Source organism: Rhinoraja longicauda, chromosome 30, assembly GCF_053455715.1.
Source record: "Rhinoraja longicauda isolate Sanriku21f chromosome 30, sRhiLon1.1, whole genome shotgun sequence".
NCBI classification, from domain to species: Eukaryota; Metazoa; Chordata; class Chondrichthyes; order Rajiformes; family Arhynchobatidae; genus Rhinoraja; species Rhinoraja longicauda.
Genome location: NC_135982.1, coordinates 9,049,250 through 9,063,763, shown reverse-complemented (window position 1 = coordinate 9,063,763; position 14,514 = coordinate 9,049,250). Strand labels below are relative to the sequence as shown.

General features: G+C 46.8%; 1 protein-coding gene across 1 annotated transcript in view; it reads left to right on the top strand.

Annotated features, from left to right (window-relative positions):
- noc2l (NOC2-like nucleolar associated transcriptional repressor) overlaps positions 1-10,935 on the top strand; it is a 146,197-nt gene extending 135,262 nt beyond the window's left edge. Inside the window, exons 19-20 of the mRNA XM_078425031.1 lie at positions 4,708-4,845; positions 10,738-10,935. Coding sequence (XP_078281157.1) covers positions 4,708-4,845; positions 10,738-10,935 — 336 coding nt within the window. The remainder of the gene's footprint in view (positions 1-4,707; positions 4,846-10,737) is intronic.
- The last annotated feature ends 3,579 nt before the right edge of the window (positions 10,936-14,514 follow it).

The following is a 14,514-nucleotide window of genomic DNA, read 5'->3' as shown; positions in this document are numbered from 1 at the left end:
TTATCAAGGGAAAAAGATTTTGACCTTAGCCTGAGTCTTGTGGATTAATGGAGAGAAAATAGTTGTGTTCAGGATTTGGATTTAAGCCAAGGTCTCAGGAGCCTGACCACTCCGTGCCAAAGGGGGCAATAGAGTGGAAATATAATTAAAATGTACTGGTCCAGCACAGGAACATAGGTACAGTACAGGTACAGGCCCTTCGGCCCACAGTGTCCATGCCCAACATGTTGGCAAGTTAAACTAATCTCCTCCACCCGCACGTGATCCATATCCCTCCATTCCCTGGGTATAAGCACACGGTATTGTGGGTTCAGTATTGATGTGGATAGAGAACTGGCTGGAAGACAGGAAGCAAAGAGTAGGAATAAACGGGTCCTTTTCAGAATGGCAGGCAGTGACTAGTGGGGTACCGCAAGGCTCAGTGCTGGGACCCCAGCTATTTACAATATATATTAATGATTTGGACGAGGGAATTGAATGCAACATCTCCAAGTTTGCGGATGGCACGAAGCTGGGGGGGGCAGTGTTAGCTGTGAGGAGGATGCTAGGAGGCTGCAATGTGACTTGGATAGGTTAGGTGAGTGGGCAAATGCATGGCAGATGCAGTATAACGTGGATAAATGTGGCAAGAACAGGAAAGCAGACTATTACCTGAATGGTGGCCGATTAGGAGAAGGGGAGATGCAACGAGACCTGGGTGTCGTGGTACACCAGTTATTGAAAGTAGGCATGCAGGTGCAGCAGGCAGTGAAGAAAGCGAATGGTATGTTGGCATTCATAGCGAGGGGATTTGAGTATAGGAGCAGGGAGGTTCTGCTGCAGTTGTACAGGGCATTGGTGAGACCACACCTGGAGTATTGCGTACAGTTTTGGTCTCCTAATCTGAGGAAAGACATTCTTGCCATTGAGGGAGTACAGAGAAGGTTCACCAGATTGATTCCTGGGATGGCAGGACTTTCATATGAAGAAAGACTGGATAGACTCGGCTTGTACTCGCTGGAATTTAGAAGATTGAGGGGGGATCTTATAGAAACTTACAAAATTCTTAAGGGGTTGGACAGGCTAGATGCAGGAAGATTGTTCCCGATGTTGGGGAAGTCCAGAACAAGGGGTCACAGTTTAAGGATAAGGGGGAAGTCTTTTAGGACCGAGATGAGAAAGGTTTTTTTTCACACAGAGAGTGGTGAATCTGTGGAATTCTCTGCCACAGAAGGTAGTTGAGGCCAGTTCATTGGCTATATTTAAGAGGGAGTTAGATGTGGCCCTTGTGGCTAAAGGGATCAGGGGTATGGAGAGAAGGCAGGTACAGGATACTGAGTTGGATGATCAGCCATGATCATATTGAATGGCGGTGCAGGCTCGAAGGGCCGAATGGCCTACTCCTGCACCTATTTTCTATGTTTCTATGTTTTCTATGTTTCTATATCCTTGTCCAAAAGTCTATTCCTAGATATCCATGTCCTAACCAAAAGTCTCTTAAACTGTTGTATTTGCCTCCACCACCACCCCTGGCAGCACGTTCCAGCCACCCGCCATCTTTGTATAAAATAAACTTGCCCTGCATAATCTCCTTTAAACCTCCTATCTCCCGCCCTCTCATCTTTAACGTGGGGGGGAGGGGGAGGGGGGGGAAATATTGATCCTTAAACTCATTCTGAAACGGCCCTGCCAGGAAGTTCAGGGGCCTTAAAGGACGGGCAATAAATCCTCACCCAGTAACATCCACAAATCATGTCCGCACTCGGATATATATATATATATATATATATATATATATATATATATATATATATATATATATATATATATATATATTTCTGAACGGTGTATTTTGCTGCAGGCTCTCCCAACTTTAAACCTCTCCTTCATTTTGAGCAGGAGCAGAACCTCAGCGTTTATTCAGCTGAAGGTAACTTTTCAAAACCGCCCACACAATTCACTCTCAGCTGGATGAGCTCTCGTTGCAAGTTGGCAGTTGTTCCCGATTTGTGTTGGAGGGTTGTGTAACCCTGAGCAGCCGATTAAATCTCCAGCTCGAGCGCTTGTTTACATCTAATGTTGAATCCAGCCTCGCTGAAACTAGGCCACACTCCATCATTACAACGCCGCAGATTTTTTTCCCCCCCTCTATCAAGCCTCTCTGATTTAATGTGAACTAGCAATTGTCTGTGTGCCATTTGTGACAAACTGAATAGCCATAATAGACCCTTTTAGCCTCAGTATTTCTAAGTGCTAAATGGCAGTCTCTTCTATTCCTTTTTCAGTCCTGCTGCGATTATCCACACTCTTTTGTCCAAATATTAATGGCCCTCTCGTGATACATGTTGCAGTACTCCTGCTCATGTGAAAATCTACTTTTCTGTTTTATTCGAATTTTTGAGGGTTGGGGTCGAGTTTCTCAACATAAGTAAATAATTGGGGGCGCGGTGACGCGGCGGTAGAGTTGCTGCCTCACAGCGCCAGAGACCCGGGTTCGATCCTGACTACGGGTGCTGTCTGCATGGAGTTTGTACGATCTCCCCGCGACCGCGTGGGTTTTCTCCGGGTGCTCCGGTTTCCTCCCACACTCCAAAGACGAACAGGTTTGTCGGTTAATTAGCTTTGGTAAAAATTGTAAATTGTCCTAGTGTGTAGGATAGTGCCAGAGGTCGCTGGTCGACATGGACTCAGCGGGCAGAAGGACCTGTTTCCACGCTGTATCTCTAAAGATTAAAGTCTAAATCAACACGGGGGGTGGTGGGTGTATGGGAGGAACCACCAGGGGAGGTGGTGGAGAGTACGATTTAAATATAATTACATTTGGACAGCTACATGGATAGGAACTTTTGTAGGGATATGGGCCAGGCACACAGGCAAGTGAGGTTAGGCTACTTGTTCAGCACTGATCTATCTCCCCCTCCGAGAACCCATTATCCTACCTTCTCCCCATAACCCCTGCACCCGTTCTAATCAAGAATCTATCTATCTCTGCCTCAAAAATATCCAATGAAAAGGCCACCTCATGATTTTGTTCGGATTGAAGGAAGTGCCATATCATCAGTTGCTGGGAAATCGGTGGTGGATCTGTGTACCTGTTCATCTTCATACTGTGTGCCACCTAGAGGGTCCCTGCAGGTACTGGTGCGCCTACGTGCCTTTGGTGGGAGCTAGGGGTGCCAACTATCTCACTCCCAAATACGGGACAAGGTGACGTCACTGCCCCACGCCCCACGTGACCTCACCCAGCCAGCGGCCACGTGCTCCCGCTCCACCAATGGCGGCCGCCCGGGCCGGGAGGCGGGTTGCTACACAACCTCCGTTAGGCGGCGCCCGGACCTCCGCACCTAAACTGTCCACACCTACACTGTCCACACCTACATTGTCCGCACCTACACTGTCCACACCTACACTGTCCACACCTACACTGTCCGGACCGACACTGTCCGAACCGACACTGTCCGCACCTACACTGACCACACCTACAGCGTCCGGGCCCACAGTGTCCAGGCCTTTAGCGCCCCCCGGTCCTAATACAGGACAAACCAATTTAGCCCAAAATACGTGATGTCCCGGCTAATACGGGACAATTGGAAACCCTAGTGGGAGCAGTTGTGGCAATGGAGATTAATGTTAAAGAGGTTTTGTAGAGTTGCTGCTTGGCTTCTACAGACAGTGCACCTTGATGCCACAGTGCATCAGTGGTAAAGGCAGTGGATATCAAGGCAGGAGGTATTGGGGGCAGTCGCTCATAAAGAAGAGGAAGGCTCACGGAAGGTTAAAGGAAAACTCTACTGAGCACCTGAGTTGGCCAACTCTGCTCACCTCCTGACATGGCCTGTGGGTGGTCAAAAGCTTGGAGTGTCAGGAGAGCAGTCTCTCAAACCAACCTCCATTGCTGAGTGAGAGGTTCACCTGCACCTCCTCCAACCTCATCTATTGTATCCGCTGTTCCAGATGCCAACTTCTCTACATCGGCGAGACCAAACGCAGGCTCGGCGATCGTTTCACTCAACACCTTCACTCAGTCCGCCTTAACCAACCTGATTTCCCGGTGGCTGAGCACTTCAACTCCCCCTCCCACTCCCAGTCTGACCTTTCTGTCATAGGTCTCCTCCAGTGTCATAGTGAGGCCCATCGCAACTTGGAGGAACAGCACTTCATATTACGCTTGGGCAGCTTGCAGCCCAGCGGTATGTACACTGACCTCTAATTTTAGTTAGCTCCTCTGTCCCTCTCTTCCCCTCCCCCTTCCCAGTTCTCCCACTGTCTTCCTGTCTCCACATATATCCTTTCTTTGTCCCGCCCTCCTGACATGTCTGAAGAAGGGTCTCGACCCGAAACGTCACCTTCTCCCCTGAGATGCTGAGTTACTCCAGCATTTTGTGATACCTTCGATTTATACCAGCATCTGCAGTTATTTTCCTAAACATTGCTCTCCTGGTCACAGTGTTCATAAGACTGGTCTGATTGAGATTCCAGCCCAAGATTAATTATCCCCCTCCCTCAGGATGTTGAAGGTTGGGATGTGTCTATGGCTTGATGAGAAGGGAGCAGGTTTGACTGCTTTTTGGGCTCAAGAATAACAACCACCCTTCTTTGTGATAACTCCAGCAAGGACGCCACTTTCTCTAACTTCCCATTGCCTGCAGTGTTACTGAAGTTGGTTTTGGTATTGGTTTATGTGTCATGTGTTCCAAGGTACAATGACAAACTTTGTGTTCTATGCAGTCAAATCGTACCAGACATAAGTACAACAGGCTTTGCAAAGAGAAAAATACCAGGGTGTGGATGATAATGTGTCAGAATTCTAGCATTACAGCTCCAGAGAAAGTGCAGATAACAAATAACCCCAAGGTCCACAATGAGGTAGGTTGGAAGATAGGGACTAAAGCCTAGCTTAACTCTCAGTCCGAAGAAGGGCCTCGACCCGAGATGTCACCCATTCCTTCTCTCCTTTTGTGCCTATCTTCGGTAAAAAACAGAATCTGCAGTTCCTTCTTACACATTGCAACATCTAGCCTGTCAAACCCCTTTAGGATCTTAGATGTTTGAATAAGGTCACCGATCATTCTTCTGAACTTCAAGGAATACTGGACCCAAACTATCTGGCCTCTCTTGACAGAACAACCCTCTCATCCCAGTAAATACCCTGGTAAATCTTTATTGGACTGTCTTCCATACTACTGTATCCTTTCTTAGGTGAGGGGACCAATGTTTACATGAGGCCTCACCAATACCCTGTACAACTGTAACAAAACTGCCCTATTCTTAAAGTCCAACCCCTTCCTAAGAAAGACCAGTGTGATGTTAACCTTCCTAACTACTTGTTGAATTTCAGGTGGACACAAAATGTTTGGCAGTTGTTGTGGATCCTGCACTCTACTGTAAGTATAAGAAAATAACTGCAGATGCTGGTACAAATCGACGGTATTTATTCACAAAATGCTGGAGTAACTCAGCGGGTCAGGCAGCATCTCAGGAGAGAAGGAATGGGTGACGTTTCGGGTCGAGACCCTTCTTCAGACTTCTTCTGCACTGTGCTGTTCTATATTTAAAGCACTGAGCTTATTGCAGAGTTGAGGGCTTGTCCCACTTAGGCGATTGTTTAGGCGCCTACGGGCCACACGGTCGCCAGGGTGTCGCCTGTACGGCCGTGAGTCGTCTCCAAAGAGTCTTTCTGGTCGCTGCTGGATTTTCAGAATGTTGAAAAATTTTCGCCGGCAGTGGGTTTGCCACCTGTGAACGTAGCTTGACGTCTCCTGACGTAGGTGCTGTCGTAGGTTGTCTCCAGGTTGTCTCCAGGTGACGTAGATCGGCACCGGTGCTGACTTCGGTGGCTGCCGACGTCAACCTGCGTCAACCGGCGTCAGAACCGGAGGCGAAAATTATGTTGTCTGTTGTCGCCGAGGGGGTCGTAGCTTGTCGCGGGTGGACGTAGATTGACTTCGGTTGTCGTAGATGGTCGCCTACCCGTGACGATTGGGTCGCCGGCTGTTGGTAGCTTGACGTCGACTAGGTCAAGTCAAGTCAATTTTATTTGTATAGCACATTTAAAAACAACCCACGTTGACCAAAGTGCTGCACATCTGATTAGGAAAAAAGAAAGTTACAGTGTGGTAGGTTGTTGTAGCTTGTCGTAGTCCAGTCGCCGTTTTTTCGCCTATAAAATCGCCTAAGTGGGACAGGCCCTTAACTCAGCGGGTCAGGCAGCATCGATGGGATTGTCTGAAAGCCATCATAAATGCATTGGACTGAATAGCCTCCTTCCATGTTTCGAGAAGTTAGAAGAATGATATGAGAATTTCCAGGCTTATTTGGGTATTCTACCCTCTAGGTCCCTCTGGTGGCCAAATGAAATGTGGTCCAGGAAAGCTCCTGGAAACTTAACCAGGAACCAAGTAGACTCCATTTCAGGGAATTCGGTGCACTGGTATTTTTAGGCCAATGGTCTCAATACACAATGCCCAGCGTGGATTAATGGGAGGGAATACCTAAGCTTTTAGGTTTTTTTTAATGTCCGCAAGGCCTGTTTCCGTGCTGTATCTCTAAAGTCTAAAGGCCCTTTGAACAAGGCCCCAAATCATGGAAACGGCTCTGTGGCCATCATGTCCATGCTGAGTTTATTGGTGGAGTGTGGATGGGTGGCCTCTACAAAGAATATTCTTGTTAGCATTCGGTTCTTAATAAATGGATCTGATTCCAAGCCAGTTGTGTGATATACAATGTGTAAATTACATTCAAGCGCATACACTTGAAGACATTCTTTTGTAGAAGCACCTCAATCAGTTGGGAAACTGAATTGAGTTACTTTCTACAGCCAAATGTAAAAATGTACAGTACAAAATGAACAATACAGTTAAACAATACGATAAAGAGACCAAAATTGTATACATGGAAGTTGGTAGACACAAAATGCTGGAGTAACTCAGCGGGTCAGGCAGCATCTCGGGAGAGAAGGAACGGGCGACGTTTCGGGTCGAGAACTGTTTCGGGTCGAGAACGTAGCCCGTTCCTTCTCTCCCGAGATGCTGCCTGGCCCGCTGAGTTACTCCAGTATTTTGTGTCTACCTTCGATTTAAACCAGCATCTGCAGTTTTTTTTCCCTACATGGAAGTTGGTGTTGGTTTATTATCGCCATGTGTAGGGAAATACAGTAAAAAAAACAACTTTTATTTGTGTGCTATTCAGATAAATTCAGATACATCATACTAAACACAAGTACAATCAAGCCATACACAAGTGTGGGCTTTCAAGCTTTAGTATCTCATGCCCAACGGGAGAAGAGAGAAGAGGAAATGACCGGAGTGTGAATGATCCTGGAATAGGTTGGCTGTTATCACAAGGCAGGCAGGTTGTCATAGCCCTGACTCAATATATATATATTTTTAAAAAGTGTATAAAATGTAGTCTCTGGAGGATATGCTGATGTTTTATACTACACAAGATTATTGGCCATCGCACTGAAAAGAGAAGAAGGGCCTCGACCCGAAACGTCATCCATTCCTTCTCTCCAGAGATGCTGCCTGACCCGCTGAGTTACTCCAGCCTTTTGTGTCTACCTTCGCACTCAAAAGAGATATGTACTCAGGATAAATGGAAACCGTCTGGTGGTAATGGGAGCGAGAGGAGGTTTCAGGAAGGCGTATGATAGTATCAGAAAGGCAAAAGTACTATTTTAAAATTAGCTTAGTTAAGGCAGGATTCCAGGAATAAAATGGTCAATTACTTCCAGCTCAAATCTCTGGAATAACCGGTCAGATAGAGGAAGGGGATCAAAGACATTGAGGCAAGAGATTGAGGCAGGTTTGTTGGCTGAGATTGGACGGTTAGACTCATGAAGTTGGATGTTGTACAGCTGCATCTCGGTTTGGGTTGGGGGGATGGACACAAAATGGTGGAGTAACTCAGCGAGTCAGGCAGCATCTCTGGAGAAAAGGAATAGGTGACGTTTCGGATCGAGACCCTTCCAAGATAAGTGTATGAAGGAACTGCAGTCAAAGATCGAAGCCTGTGTACCAGGCTGTGTCTGGGTAAGGCAGCAGAGTTAGGGAGCACTTTGTGAATCGTGGTTCCAATGCAGTTGAAACAAATTGGGCCAGATCAAAAATCAAAGCCTGTGTACTAATGGCGATGTCCCATTGGATTAGCTTTAAACTGATACGAACTCATTTAAGTTTAAACCTTGATAACCATCAAGATATTGTGTATTGAGTCAGCACACGGTATTGTGGGTTCAGTATTGATGTGGATAAAGAACTGGCTGGCAGACAGGAAGCAAAGAGTAGGAATAAACGGGTCCTTTTCAGAATGGCAGGCAGTGACTAGTGGGGTACCGCAAGGCTCAGTGCTGGGACCCCAGCTATTTACAATATATATTAATGATTTGGACGAGGGAATTGAATGCAACATCTCCAAGTTTGCGGATGACACGAAGCTGGGGGGCAGTGTTAGCTGTGAGGAGGATGCTAGGAGGCTGCAACGTGACTTGGATAGGTTAGGTGAGTGGGCAAATGCATGGCAGATGCAGTATAATGTGGATAAATGTGAGGTTATCCACTTTGGTGGCAAGAACTGGAAAGCAGACTATTACCTGAATGGTCTCCTAATCTGAGGAAAGACATTCTTGCCATAGAGGGAGTACAGAGAAGGTTCACCAGATTGATTCCTGGGATGGCAGGACTTTCATATGAAGAAAGTCTGGATAGACTCGGCTTGCACTCGCTGGAATTTAGAAGATTATGGGGGGATCTTATAGAAACTTACAAAATTCTTAAGGGGTTGGACAGGTTGGATGCAGGAAGATTGTTCCCGATGTTGGACAAGGGGTCACAGTTTAAGGATAAGGGGGAAGTCTTTTAGGACCGAGATGAGAATGTTTTTTTTTCACACAGAGAGTGGTGAATCTGTGGAATTCTCTTCCAAAGAAAGATAGTTGAGGCCAGTTCATTGGCTATATTTAAGAGGGAGTTAGATGTGGCCCTTGTGGCAAAAGGAATCAGGGGGCATGGAGAGAAGGCAGGTACGGGATATTCAGTTGGATGATCAGCCATGATCATATTGAATGGCGGTGCAGGCTCGAAGGGCCGAATGGCCTACTCCTGCACCTATATTCTATGTTTCTATGTTTCTAAGATGTTGAGTGGATCTTAGCCCCATTTGCTTCATCTGGATTGGAACCACGATTCCCAAATCTGCTGCCTTACCTACTCATAAAGATTATTGTTAGGATACGCGCCGCAAGTCCTTCTCCCTCCAGCAGATTGTTTAACAAAAAATAGAGCATAGGACAGTACGGCACAGGAACAGGCCCTTCAGCATACGATATCTGTGCAGAACATGATACCACAATAACCTAATCTCATCTGCTTGCATGTGATCCATATCCCTCCATTCCTTGCATATCCATATGTCTATCTAAAAGCCTCTTAAACCCGACTATCATATCTGCCTCCACCAACATCCCAAGCAGAACGTTCCAGGCACCCACCGCCCTCTGTGTAAAAATCACCTGCTCTACATGTCTTTCAACTTTCCCCCTTTCCCATCAGGTGGGAGATAGAGAAGTTTGAAAACACATACTTCCAGATTCAGCAATAGTTTCTTCCAAACTGTTATCATACAGCCGAACGGTCCTCTCATCAGCTAGAGTGCAGTCCGGACCTCCCATCTATCTCACTGGAGACCTTTGAACTTTCTTCAATCAGACTTCAAAGTTATATCATGCACTAAATGTTGTACCTTTTATCCTTTACCTGTGCACTGTGCACGGCATGATTGTATACCTGTATTGTCGTTTCTTTGACAGGACAGCATGCAAAAAAAGCTTTTCACTGTACCTCAATGTGATGTTTGATGGACTGTGTGGGGTGGGAGGACCCGTTGCTCCTCCCGTGCAGCAGGCGGCGCTGCATAGGACAAAGGGAGATGTTTTGTACATAGTTATCTTGACTGTACACAGCGTGGAGTGTGCAGTCAGATTGTGGGGTTGCAGCCATTTTAGTTGTCTTGCTGCCAGCATTGAGTTACTGTAATAAAGACTTCTGTCGTACCTTGAAGACTCGCAAAGTTTCATACAGGCATAGAACAGGAACACGAAACTCAACACACGTGACAATAACAATCTAAACTAAACTAAAATCTATGCCTTCTGCAGTTCCGTCATGCACATTGAATCTCTGCCCTCTACGCCCCCTTTGGCTCAAGATTCCAGCATCTGCAGTCAGTATAAATCGCCACCTCCTGTGAGACACTGAATGTAGATTCACACAATGCGTCATTCAGATCAATCAAAATTCCTCCTCTTTACAGCTTTTCCTAATTCCAGCAGCCTGTCGAGCTGGAATTCTCATTCTGTTTTCTGAGAATTTGTTTTCTCTTGAAAATCAAATCTAGTACAAGGTTTATTTTTTTTTAAAAAAGAAAACTGCACAATGGCAGCTTTGACCAGGCAAAGTGCCAGAGTCATTTAGTTATACTGGCCTGTATCATTGCCAGTGGCCCTGCTTTTAATGCAGGCCTTGCTCTTGCGGGTAAGAGTTTGGTATGTTGCCTGAAACTGACTGAGCATAGATTGTCAGGGAGCTGGGAGGGAAAGTAAACGCATGCCCTTTATGCCGTGGGTCCGAACAAGACGATTTAAACATTACATTTGGCGAGCTTCATAGCAGCGCAAAGCGAGAACAATTGTCTCTGTATATTATCAATGAAAATAAATGTTTAAACTCCCTTTAATGCCTTTTTTCTCACGGCTGTTTTCAGCCCACACACGCTCGTTGCTGCTCAGAGAATCATCGTCCTGATGACTGGAGCCAGCACACTGTGGACATGCCAGCCCGGGGGCTGAGGTTGCCTCAGAGCCTCTCATTTGGAAGCAACTCAACTCTTTTGGCTCATCGCAACAGCTCTGCCCACATCCAACTGTTTCCTGCCTGCAGCCCGAAGCACAGGGTACAGTAATCTTCCCACCTTTGTTTCGTAGAACACAGAATCATAGAAACATAGGTGCAGGAGTAGGCCATTCGGCCCTTCGAGCCAGCACTGCCATTCAATATGATCATGGCTGTTCATCTAAAATCAGTATAAGAAGATAACTGCAGATGCTGGTACAAATCGAAGGTATTTATTCACAAAATGCTGGAGTAACTCAGCAGGTCAGGCAGCATCTCGGGAGAGAAGGAATGGGTGACGTTTCGGGTCGAGACCCTTCTTCAGACTGTCCCCCGTTCCTGCTTTTCCCCCACATCCCTTGATTCATTTAGCCCTCACAGAGCTAAATCTAACTCTCTCTTGAAACCATCCAGTGAATTGCCATCCAGTGCCCTCTGTGGCAGAGAATTCCACAGATTCACAACTCTCTGGGTGAAGAGGTTTTTCCTCATCTCAGTCCTAAATGACCTACCCCCCACCCCACAGAACATAGAAATGTACAGCACAGGAACAGGCCCTTCGGCCCACAGTGTCGGTGCCGAAAGGTGATGCCAGGTTAGGCTAATCTCCTCTGCCTGCGCGTGATCCACAACCCTCCATTCCCTGTATATCCATGTGCCTATCGTATCTGCCTCCACCGGCACTCCTCAATGATTCAACCCAATGACCCATTGATACTTAATTATCACATGTACTTAGGTACAGTGAAATTCTTTGTTTTGCATACAATTTGGTAAGATCATACAGCAGACATAAGATCATAAGATCATACATCAAGAGTCACCTTGTCCCTGGTGCCGACACTGTTACAAAAAATAAATCGGACAGTATTGTCTTGTTGCCGTGGCGAACCGGGCCTGCTGCTACACGGAGCCATGGACGATCTCCCACAGGGTCCCCTCATTAGCGCCCCCCCTCCCTACACTCTCGGCAGTCCCCCCCCCCCCCCCCCCCCCCCCCACCACCCACTTCACTCTCAGCGGCCTTCCTTGCTCCCAGTGCCGGCTGGGTCCTCAGGCAGTGCGTCCTAGATACCCATCACTCTCAATGGCAAAAAACCCATCCCGCACATCTCCTTCAAACCTACGAGGAAAGATTCCACAAAATACAAAATTCTTATTCCATAAGAATAAGGGGTAGGCCATTTAGAACGGGAGATGAGGAAAAACTTTTTCAGTCAGAGAGTTGTGAATCTGTGGAATTCTCTGCCTCAGAAGGCAGTGGAGGCCAATTCTCTGAATGCATTCAAGAGAGAGCTGGATAGAGCTCTTAAGGATAGCGGAGTCAGGGGGTATGGGGAGAAGGCAGGAACGGGGTACTGATTGAGAATGGTCAGCCATGATCACATTGAATGGCGGTGCTGGCTCGAAGGGCCGAATGGCTTACTCCTGCACCTATTGTCTATTGTCTATAAAATAGGCCTCTGCTATTGTGCATTCAGGGGACTGAATGGTCATCTCCCTCTCAAGATCATGAAGGGGAGGGTTGAGCAGGTAGATGATGTGAGGCTGTTTCTCCTCTGGAAGAATCTAACACCAAAGAGCATGGATTAAGATGGAGATGAAGATAATACTAGTTAACTGGAACAAGCTGCCAGAAGAGGTGGTGGAGGCAGATACAATTGCAGTGTTTAAATGGCAAGTAAACAGCTATATCAAAAAGAATGTGGTAGGATAGTCTAGAGTCTTTAATAAGATAGCGCAGAAGAGATTTACCAGGATATTGAGGAAACAACTAAGAGTTGGAGGGAGGCAAGATTCCAGCATCATTAATTTTGGAGACACCACATGAAAACAGGCCCACTGAGTCCGCACCAACCTCCGATCACCCCGTACACCAGCACTATCCTACACACCAGGGACAATTTACAATTTTACCAAAGCCAATTAACCTACAAACCTGCACGTCTTTGGAGTGTGGGAGGAAATCGGAGCACCCGGAGAAAACCCACGTGGTCATGGGGAGAACGTACAAACTCCGTACAGACAGCGTCCATGGTCAGGATCGGACCCGAGTCTCTTGTGCTGCAAGGCAGCAACTCTACCGCTGCGCCACTGGGCTGACCCGCCGTTTCTTGTGCCTTCACCATGATCTTACCTGGAATGAGGGGCTGCACATATAAGGAGAGATTGAATTGGCTGGGTTTATTTTCATTGAAATATAGGAGGCTAAGAGTGTGGCCTTATCGAGGTCTATAAAATGATGAGGGGCATAGATTAGATAGAGTCAGGGTCATTCTCCCTCAGGCGGGGAGTCTAGAACTGGGGGGCACAGGTTTAAATTGAGAGGGGAGAACTTCAAAGGAGATCTGTGGGGCATGTTTTGCACACAGAGGGTGGTAGTTAACTGGAACAAGCTGCCAGAAGAAATGGTGGAGGCAGATACGATTGCAGTGTTTAAAAGGCAAGCTAACAGCTCCATCGAAAGGAAATGTGTGGAGGGATACGGCTTAATACATGCAAATGGGATTAGCGTAGAAAGGTTTCATGTTCGGCATGGATAGGAAGGGTCAAAAGGGGCGGTTTCTGCGCTGTATAATTCTATGATGCTATTTTCATCTCTCAAAGGGTTGTGAATTTATAGAATTCTGTGTCACAGGTACCTGCGTACATTGAGTTATTAAGCATAAAGAAAAGTACAACGCCAAAACAGGCCCTTCAGCCCACTATGTCCATGTCGAACATGATGTCAAGATCAACTTATCTCCTCTGCCTGCACGTGATCCATATGCCTCGATTCCCTGCATAACCATTTACCTATCTAAAAGCCTCTGAAATGCTATCATGGTATCTGCCTCCACCATTATCCGTGGCAATACATTTTAGGCACACCACTCTCTGCTTAAAAAATACTTGCCCCACACATCTATTTACTAAAACTCTTGTTTGTTTGTTTGTTTGTTCCTGAACTACAGCCAAAACGGTACACGATAGCGCGACAATTTTAGGCCCACCTTACTCACCGTCGTCCCTTTGGTGCTAATGGAAGAAATTTCATTGAAATCGGTGTTATATTTTTTAAGTTATTCACATTTTAAAGTTTAAATCTATCTCCTAGGGAGGGAGGGGGAGGGGGGGGTTGAGGGGGATGGAGTGGGAGGAGGAGGGGAAGGGGCAAGGGAAGGGGGCAGGGGGAAGGGGGAGGGAGGGGGGGGAGGAGGGAGGGAGGGAGGGGGCGAGGAGAGGGTGCTGCATCAATGCAGGAGACGTTTAGGCCCAACGGGTCCACTTGATCTAGTCTCCTTTAAACTTTGCCCCCGCTCGCCTTAAAGCTATGCCCTCTAGTATTTGACATTTCCAGCCCTGCTTTCCTAACTGTTTGCTCTATCTCGATGATACAGTAACTTTCGGTGAATCATATACAACACCCAGGTCCCTTTGAAAACAAATACTTTCTAATCTCTAACCATTTTAACAATACTCTGCTTTCCAATTTGGATGACTTCACACTTGTCTGCAGAATTTTGGGAGTAGTGCACAGTGGCGCAGCGGTAGAGTTGCTGCCTTACAGTGCTTGCAGCTTGCAGTTTCCTGGGTTCGATCCTGAATATGGGTGCCGTCTGTACGGAGTTTGTACATTCTCCCCGTGACCTGCATGGGTTTTCTCTGA